Source organism: Vespa mandarinia, chromosome 3 (assembly GCF_050613455.1).
Source record: "Vespa mandarinia isolate Hongniang chromosome 3, ASM5061345v1, whole genome shotgun sequence".
In the NCBI taxonomy this organism is placed as follows: domain Eukaryota; kingdom Metazoa; phylum Arthropoda; class Insecta; order Hymenoptera; family Vespidae; genus Vespa; species Vespa mandarinia.
The window spans coordinates 12177501-12187500 of NC_140812.1; the positions used below are offsets into that span (position 1 = coordinate 12177501).

Here is a 10000-nt window from a genome sequence, read left to right on the forward strand (position 1 = left end):
ACGACGAATGGGAGCTGCGAGTAAGGAGATTCTTTATTCCTTTTTGTTTATTTCTTAATTTCTTTTTTGTTTTTTCTCATCGATCAAATAGAGCTTAGAAACATCCAGAAATCGTTCTATCTTCTTCTCTACGTGCTGGACCACGAGAAAATGGGTTTTACATCGTCGATTAACGATAACAATAATGATAATATACTCGGGAATGATGATGCGTGTGCGCGGGTCTGACAGTATTTCCTTTTTTCTTTAATTTTGTTTCCCCCACCCCCATGTTGTTCCTTTGTTTCTTTCTTTCTTTCTTTTTTCTTTCTTTTTTTCTTTCTTCTTTTTTCTTTTTTCTTGCTTCTCTTAAGAATTCATTACCTTTATTTTGCAGTTCTGTGCTCTCGTTAACCTCGGAACACCTTGCGATATTCACTTCGAACGATGGATGCTACGCAAAATGGATTTACGAAAGTGTCACGTCACACTTGCCGCTGTTAGATCTACCAGAATGTTTCTTTTTCATTAAATCGAGAAACGCGAGAAAACGCGTATCGCGCGCTCCTTACATCGCTAAATTTCTGTATTATTATTATTATTTTTTTTTTCCTTTTCTTCGCTAAATATGGTCGAGTGCTCTATTTTTCTTTTTCTTGTTTTTTTTTCTTTTTTCTGATTCCTATACTTTGAAACTGTCCGAAGGTTCCCACCAAGAAAGATCACGTCGCTTTTAACAGACGACCGCGTCGTATATTTTGTACCTCCTATGTGAAAAATATTCATTTAAAGCTCGTACACGCTCTATGTCGCAAAAAATATTATATTCTCTTCTATAAAATTGTCAAATTCTACTAATTCGCTATAAACGCTCTTACGTCGTCGATACGCGACGATTCGCGTCGATTGCGAACGATCGTATTCTTCTTCTACTATCGTTCTATTGATGTAGGAAAGATATCGGGAAGATATCAAAGATATATATATATATATATACATACACACACACACACATATATATGTGTATATATATATGTGTATTTATATATTTATATATATATATATTATATATATATATATATATTAATTATGCGTGGGATTATACGTATGATTAACAAACAAACGGTTGTCTTTTTTGTTGGATCTTAGAAACGATCGTTCGATCGACGCGTAATCTAGAAATGGATATCGTCAGGTTTTCTTTTTTTTTTTTATTTTTTTTTTTTTTATGAATGATTCATCGTGATCTCATTTGTATCATCTCGCAATAATTTAAACGTATGTTTCGTGAGAATATATATAATTTGATAATATAGAAAGGATAAAAAAAGAAAAAAAAAAAAAGAAACTCTTGAAAAATATTGCGAGAAATTCGAAAGGAAATTATGTAGAAAAAATGTTTCTTTAAAATTGACACTGAAATAATAGGATCCTATTGAAAATTGACGAGTGAATAAAAGAGGAAAAAGATAGAGTGAGAAAGAGAGAGATCAAGAAGAATCGCTCGATACGACGCTAATTAAGCTTGAGGGGAAACCTGCGTCCAGTTTCAATGTGGCCCGCAAACTTTGTGCATTCCATTTGTTCCTATTCGAAGTATCTTATAGGAATTCGAGTCATCCAGGATTCTTCACGAGTTTTTTTCCGCGATAATCGTAAACGCGCCGACAGAAGAGTACCATGTCCGACGGTACTGGTATCGGCGGTTGCCGATTCTTTCTCGGATATACTTGGTCCCCCGGTGGAACTATTAAACCGGGACTCTCCAAACCCTCTTCGATTCTTCGCAAATTCTTGCGGTAGCTAAAAGAGAAAGTATAAATTTGCAATTGGAATGTCATAAAAGAAAAAAGAAAAAAGAAAAAAAAAAAAAAAGTTGGTTTTATATTTTATAAACGAGTAAACTCACCGACAATACTCGTTAAACGTTAGAATATAACACTTGTCCTCTATGCAAGCGACACTGTTGGCATCTCTGTGGCGAGAAGCAAACACCTCGTCCTCGGTGTCGCATTGCGTGCGGCCCTGTTCCGTGTGTTCCGGCCTGTAGTACCACAGTAGCGAAAACATCATCTCACCTGGAAAGATAAAATATTTTTTCATCACCTGTCGAAGACACGGCGAATAAAGACAACAACTAGGGGGAAAGGATAGAGATAAAAATTTCAAACTAACTTACCGTCGTCCGGATTTTCCCAAAGCGCTGCTATCTTCGCAACGAACGGCAAATCGGCCTTCCTTGGTCCACTCTTAAGTAAAACGCAGTCTCTGGGTCTCAGGACATCGCCGCTCTCGTGCTTCATGCTGGCGTAACACCGACGTATAGCCGACTCCTCGTTCTACGAATACATACAAGGACATATATAAGTTTCGATCGAATGAAAATTGTATTAATCCTTTTGAATATTGTACAATCTCACGCGAGATTATCATTATTATATTATTACCGTTAAGTAAACTTTGGCTTCGAAAGCGTCACCCTCCCAACTCCAGCCGTTACTCCATTTCGGCTTTAAAAATGTTTTTCTAGCGAGCGACAAATTTTCGCTTCCTCCTACGGTATCCTCGATTTTGGAGGTTGCTCTCTTTACGTTAGACTTTTTCGCGCTCTTCCGTTTCTTCTTGATCAATGCCGGCTTCTTCGTTTCTTCGCTAGCCTCACCACCGGTCTTACAACCTTTGCTCGTTGCTTCGTTTTTCTTCGTGCTATCTTTCGATTTCGCATCCTGACCTTTAGCAGACTTTGTCTCCTGCGATTTGCCCTTGCTTCTGCTTCTAGATTTGACGTCCTGCGTTTTTCCCTTCGTTTTCTCAGTTTTACCCTTGCTCTGACTGATCTTCGTTACTATCTTCGATATTTTTTCCAATTCCTTAGCCAAGCCCAACTTTTTACCAACCTTCTTTAAGATACTAGTACCCTTGTTCTTTTTATTTTCCGACTTATCGTTAATCTTTGTCTTCCGATCCTTCTTCTGGGTCATTTGCAAGCTCTGCTGTATAACCTTATCGATGGTCTCCATGATGGAAGTATCGCTAGCCGGAGATTTCGAATTACTCGTCAAGCTGTTATTACACGCCGCTTGTTTCGTACACTTGGACTTTTTCGACGCGGATTCCGAACTGTTAGGAGTCTCGGCTTTACGTTTCTGACCCTGTACCTGCTGACTCTCCTTCTTGGCCTGTTTCTTTTTCGAAATGCACGCTTCGTTGACACCGTCCACCTTATCGAGAAGCGGCTCGATCGGTCCTATCACTTTGCTCGTATTATCGTTAAGATCTTGAGTCGAGCCAACCGACAGAGTTCTCTTGCTAACCTTCCTTTTCTTACGCCCATCCGACAAACTGTCCAACGACAATTTTCGTTTGGTTACCTTTTGACACTTTGGTTGTTCAACCTCAACCGGAATCTTTTCGACCGGGATCTCTTCCTTATCTTCGACCGTTTCTTGAACGGTCGGTTCGTAATCCGGCTTTTTCCAATTCTCATTACCTATCACCACGACGTCGTTGAGTTCCTCCTTCACGTCCGGATCAGCGTCGAGCTTATCGTCGATCAGTAAAATACCCGAATCCTTGTCAATCTCCAATATAGCCATTTTGCTCTCTTTCATGCACTGCTCGCACTTCATGATATCGCACTTGTAGTCCGACTCACATTTCACGTTACAATTCGCCGCGCAACTCAAATTATCCCCGATCTCGACGCTGCAGGACTCGCACTTAACGTTATTGTTCTCGAGCTTGAATTCGTGAAACTTGCTGCTCGGACAGTTCCCAACCGTGAGCTTTTCGCTTGGCGAGAGTGTCTCCATCTTGACCTCGCAAGTAGATGTGCAGCCGTGTTTCTGACAGGCACACTTTCTCAACTTGTCCTCGGTGCAATTCTTCTCGTCCTAAGAGAAAGAAAGAGGAGGGGGGGGGGCGAGAGAGGAAGAGAGAGAGAGAGAGAGAGAGAGAAAAGGAAAGAGAGAAAAAAAACGTAAAGTTAGCACACGAAAATGCGAATACGAATGGAAGATTATAGAAAAGTTATGGGAAATGGAGGCAACGGTACCTTGCTCCTGCAGTCAGGGTTCTGAGAACGATTATGACCACCGACGAGATTATGAGACGGTGGAACAGCCGGTTGGCTTTGATTGAGGTTGCGTAAAGTGTTGAGTTGGACACGATCCGTATCCCAGGCATTGGCACCATGAGGTGGCGCTAGCCCGGCTAGCCCCCTCGCTGGCGAGGGCGGACCTACCAAAGCACTGGGCGGCAATGACAGACCGGGCCCCGATACCACTGGCGCTCCCTTACCATTACCAATAAGGGGCCCAGTATCCACGTTTTTTGGACATGACTGCATCGGGCACGGACAACCCTGGAAGGCTGCGTCTACGATAGGGCACGAACATAGGTCGAATTTAATAAAAACACATTCGAGGAGAGAAAAGACATGGGTTTTCATTAAAGGGGAAAAAAAAAAAAAAAAAAAACAAGAAAACTCACGGTCTACGAAAGGTCTTCCCTGAGAATGAAGATATGCTGGATTAGCCGGAGGTGGTGGTGGAGGGTAACCCCCGTAATACGGAGGTAAGGGATATTCTCCGGGTGGCGGTGGCGGTGGTTGATAGTCAACGACTCCAGGACCACCAGCCGTGCCTCCACCTCCCGGTCCTCCGCCTCCACCAGATTCCTGATACCCATAGTACTGCCTACAAAGAAATCTTTTTACAGAATGCTAGAAGAGTCCACTCGGTAGAATGGCCCTATTCGCATTGCGGGCTCAAATGTGCCTCACACGTTTGCCTTCTCCAAAAGATACTTTGGAGAATATCGTTCTTACCTTCTGTAAGTTGGCGCGTACTTGTAGTACGGCGGAGGATGAGCGTGAGGATGGGTATACGTAGGTGGATAACAGAGATCTTGATACTGAGGTGGCGTGCTATAATAGGAAGGGCAATATGCCCTATAAAAGCCTCCTCCACCTGAAACATACAAGGAAGGATTCGTTCGAAAGAGATCGTAAAATGGGATAGACCTATAAGATGATATCCTTCGAAATTGCTACGATTCTTTTCTTCCTTTTTCTCTTTTTCGACTCTATCTAGCGATGAATGATAAATCGAATTTGTCAGGTAGAAAACGGACCTGGAATATCCGCTGTATAGGAATATCTGAATGCACCTGTACTACTCGTGCCACCGGAAGTGGTCGATGTCGCGACCAAATCGTCCGAGCCTTCCGAGTTTTGAGGAGGCGTGGGAGTTGGTTCCGGTGGTGGGCCCTTAACCGGGGGTAATGTTGGCGGGTGCTGTATCAGTGGTCCAGCCGGCTGATAATACCCTGTAAACAGACAAAATGAAAATGGATTAAAAGTCGTCGGTCGCAATGTTTATTTGGGAAAAAAAACATTTCTATATATATATATATATATATATATATATATATATATATATATATATATATATTATATATATATGTATTATATGTATGTATTTATGGTCGATTCTAGGAAAGTTGAAAGAAACTTTGCCTCGCAAAGTTCCGAGCTAAGCGAAACCTGGCTTTCTCCTCGCGAGTAGTAGGACTGTCGTTACGGTGACGTGCATATCGATTATCCGAAAGATCGTCCGCCATTTACTTCGCCCAATCGCGATTCCGCTTATGTAGGTTAAACGCGCGCATATATATATCTATACACACACATGTAGATGACACGCGCGCGTGGAAAGGCGCGTGCTCTCGCATGCTGTATGCGTGAGAGAGAGAGAGAGAGAGAGAGAGAGAGAGAGAGAGAGAGAGAGAGAGAGAGAGAGAGAGAGAGAGAGAGGGAGAGAGAGAAATACGTATTTCTATATACGGTGATACACAACAGGCAAACGCAAATATGTGTTTCAAGATTATAGTAATTCAAAATCAATCGTCAAATAATTTCGTCGATACTTGCGTGGATCGTTTAAAATAGAACACCAAGTATACATCACGCACGAAGGACACGAAAGAGAAAGAGGGAGGGAGAGAGAGAGAGAGAGAGAGAGAGACGGTCGATGGGCGCAGCATCCATCCAGCCGCATAGAAATCTGTTTCTCTCGATGGACCTCGCGCGCGCGCCAAGTAAATGAAGTTTCGCGACGAGGCCAAAGTGAATGAAGGGTACACGCTGGCTTTCTCGAGTGTATATATCCTTAGCCGGACAGGGCCGTGCCCGATCGAGGATAAAGACCGTGTCCTTTAGGATGCCTACTGAAAAATATCGCGAGAAACGAGGTTTTATCGTCTTCGATGTGCCATGCTGTTGCTACCGTTTTCGAACTCGATTCGACCTTCATGATTCGATTTTTATTTCTTTTCGTTCGCTACGAACGAAAGAGAGAAATCCTTTCGTTTCTTCTTTGTTCGATTGAAAAAGAATATGGATACGGTTCGAAAGATTTTCTACTCTATCTCGTCTGTTCGATCATGGATCAAATCGAGAACAATCTGTGGTTTGACGGTTTCTTTCTTTCTCCTTTTTTTTGTCTTGCTTTTTCTCTTTTTGTTTTTTGTTCCAATTTTTTTTTTTGTTTTGTTTCGTTTTGTTTACTCTCTCAAGGTTGAAATAAGAATCTTTGTAATCGTGCTATAACGTTTTTCGAGATGCGAATGAGATCAAATGAGAGATGTCTTTTCTATGAGAATAACGAAATATCAGTGAAAATATCAATGAAAAGGAACAATCGAGGAACGGGTTAGTATCTTATTGACAAGACGCGCGAAGAAAAAAGTCAATGTTCATTCATACGAAGGTTATACTCCGGAAAAAAGCTCGGAAAGTTCTCTTTCTTGAAATACCTATCTCATACCTTTCCTGTCTCGACGGGCCGTTCCAAAGTAGAACGTCTCGCGAACCTCGCGAAGCAAGAAGATATTTTAAGGTCGACGTATTGGGATGTCTCAGGGACGCGCACGTCGACGTTTATGTCGTCGTGTCGTTGTTTGCGATCTATTAAGGTCGCTACGAGGCTCGTGAAAATATTTTCAACCTAGAAGGTTTATATGTATGTGACTGGCGAAGAACCGATGACGAGGGACAACGAAACAGAGGTGGCAGAGCTATTAAATACGTCCATTAAATATATTTCTCTCTCTCTCTCTCTCTCTCTCTCTCTCTCTCTGTCTCTCTCTCGTTTCACTAACTCGAGTGTTGCAAACGTGAGAACGTAATCTTTCTTCCGAGCAAAGGTCACCTAAAGCTTTTCAGGACTCTCTCGGTGGAAAGTTCAACGAGGATGGTTGGAACGCAATGAACAATGCCGGAAAGCCTTCCATGTAGTACACGTATATATACTCAAAATGTATATAAGCGCGTGTATGTGCCTACACACAGTTGATCTAGGTCTATAGATGTGGACACGAGTGTATCGGTGGAAACCATGGACACGACAAATGGGTCACTGTCCGGCACCGTTCGAGAGAGAGAGAGAGAGAAAGAGAGAGAGAGAGAGAGAGAGAGACGCGACCCATCGATCTAATGGCACGGAACGTGGAAGATGATGATAAACGCGAGACACCGCTCCGTTTCACGTCTATCTTTTCTCTCCTTTCGACAAAAGCTAACACACGGACATATTTGAAACGTGCTTCACGAGTTTTTCCCGAAACTCGAGTGAATTTTTCGGAACGGTCAAACGTCCTGCTTAACACATATTCTCTCTCCCTCTCTCTCTCTCTCTCTCTCTCTCTCTCTATCTCTATCTCTATCTATCTATCTATCTATCTCTATAAGGAATATTATAATAGTTCTCCTATATTATTTTTTCTTACTGCTGAAAGATCCGGCGGAAAGCAACCTTCGATTCAAGAAACATAAAAATTCTTTTCCATTATATATATATATTATGAATACTAATTGAATGGTATAATGAAGAGCTTATCAGGACAAGATAGAAAGAAACGAGCCGTTCCTTTCTGTCTCTCTCTCTCTCTCTCTCTCTCTCTTTCTCTCTTTCTTTCGTTTGGACAAGACGGAAAGAGAGAAAAGACAGTGGGTGCCGACTCTATTCCTATCTGTGGCCTATGCTGGTACGCTACGGTACTACTACTCGTTTTATCTTCGTATATCGCAGGCAAAAGTCTCGGAACGAACGGCGCTCGTAGCCTAGAGAAGTCAAGGACCCGAGCACGAAGGTGCCTTGCCGCAACGTGCCGGTGTCGTTGACTCAGAATAGAATCGAGAGAGTCTGACACTCTCAATGGCGCGTTTCGCGCTTTGCTCTTTCTCTTACTGTGTCTCGTTCGTTTGAAAAATCGTTACACGATGTCGATTGATCACGAAACGTCCTCGAAATTGTCCCGTTTCTAACGTATCTCTACAATGCTTGAATGCGTTCGATCAACTTGGAGATATAATTCTCGAAGTAATGTAGAAAATCTGAAGAGCTAAAGAAACGGTTTAACCTTTTGACGGTCACCATCGCCAAAAAGATCCAATCTGGATCTGTTTGATTCGACCTTGTTACGTTTCTCCTTTTTCCTTTTTTCTTTCGATTTTTTTCTTTTTCCTCTTGCCTTTTTTCTCTTTTTTTTTCTTTTTATTTATTTTGTTTTTTTTTTTTGTTTTTTTTTTCTTTTTTTTAACATGCACGCTGAAGAGAGAACGTTGAAAATTTCGCTAAAACGAGTCTTGCTTCCTGCATGAAACATCGAGAGAAAGAGAGAAGGTGGAAGTTGCTCGGTACGGGCAGAAATTGAACTCGCTTGGATGTTTGCCCAACGACGAGAAAGACCGAACGGTTGTTTCTCGCTTTCTCTCTCTCTCTCTCTCTCTCTCTCTCTCTCTCTCTCTCTCTCTCTCTCTCTGTCTATCTCTATCTATCTCTTTCTCTCTTTTAGAGTCCACGAAGAATTATTCGTAAACTTTTCGAAGCTTCTTGACATTTTGCAAATCCTTTTAAGGTAATTGCCTCGTCAAACGTAACTATCCTTTCTCTTGATCTCTCTCTCTCTCTCTTTCTTTCTCTGTCTTTTAAGAGAAGACGATTAATCGAATGACGATCGTACTCGATAAATAAATCAATTTCTATGTTCAAGAGCCTACCCACGAAGGAATAATAAATATTCTTCTGGAGAATCGATGAGTATTCGAACGGTCGCATCGAGAAGGAGAACGACGGGCTTATCCAAAGAGTATTGCTCTGTTTTCCAAGTATCGGCCAAACCCTTTGAAGAGACAGAGAGAGAGAGAGAGAGAGAGAAGAAACTAGTATCGATTCGATCGAAATTAATAAATTATTATCAACCATGGTGGACGGAAAGTTAGCTCGGGCCCATTCGCCTTCTTATGTTCGGGACACGATAAATTCATTCGACAGCAGGACGACGAATAAGAAAGAAGAAAGAGAAAGAGAAAAAGAAGAAGAAGAAGAAGAAGAAGAAGAAGAAGAAGAAGTGGTGGTGGTGATGGTGATGGTGGTGTGGTGGTCTGATAATATCGGCCTGGACACGAGCTCAAAGTGATTTACATTATTTATATCGAGGTTCTGTCTTTCTCTCTCGGCATGCTCTAGTCCTCGGTTTAATCACGCTGGCACAAACGGCCGTCGGTAATTGATTCTTATACGGTATCGGCGCGATACGGGGTGGCTTGGAATGCGAGATCGGCGCCATAGTACACCGCCTAGTATTATCGTTCCGACAGCTTTGCCGATGTTTACTCGCGCGTCTCTTTGTAACCTATCGACTACGCTTGAGATTCTAAAGAACCACTTTGTTTCTTCCTTCCTTCCTTCCTTCCTTCTTTCTTTCTTTTTCTCTTCTTCTTCTTTTTTTTTCTCTTTACATTTGCCCATAATATAATAAAGAAATAACAACGACGCTGTCAACCGTACCAAGGAGAAATTTTACTTACAAATTGACTCAACTTGATATACCTATGTATTTATAAAAAGGAGAGAGAGCCCTATTTGGTACACGAGTGCTGTAAAAAGGATCGAAACCGTCGATGATGTATAAATATACTTTGTTCTTTATAAGAATAGGCTTTAATAGTAAGACAAGA

At 41.8% G+C, this 10000-nt stretch overlaps 1 protein-coding gene across 5 annotated transcripts in view; it reads right to left on the reverse strand.

The window, feature by feature from the left end:
- The window catches only part of LOC118445102 (uncharacterized), a 61306-nt gene that overhangs the window by 3972 nt on the left and 47334 nt on the right, over positions 1 to 10000 (reverse strand). For 2 of the 5 annotated variants that reach the window (XM_035874080.2, XM_035874079.2), the window contains exons 5-12: positions 5113 to 5307; positions 4808 to 4949; positions 4471 to 4688; positions 4034 to 4356; positions 2427 to 3872; positions 2159 to 2318; positions 1889 to 2057; positions 1 to 1782 (exon numbers count right to left, since the gene is read on the reverse strand). The exon at positions 1 to 1782 is cut by the window's left edge and continues 3972 nt beyond it. In XM_035874080.2, coding sequence (XP_035729973.2) covers positions 1596 to 1782; positions 1889 to 2057; positions 2159 to 2318; positions 2427 to 3872; positions 4034 to 4356; positions 4471 to 4688; positions 4808 to 4949; positions 5113 to 5307 — 2840 coding nt within the window. In that variant the 3' untranslated portion in view covers positions 1 to 1595. The remainder of the gene's footprint in view (positions 1783 to 1888; positions 2058 to 2158; positions 2319 to 2426; positions 3873 to 4033; positions 4357 to 4470; positions 4689 to 4807; positions 4950 to 5112; positions 5308 to 10000) is intronic. The other 3 variants (XM_085655632.1, XM_085655634.1, XM_085655633.1) reach the window with 3 other exon arrangements.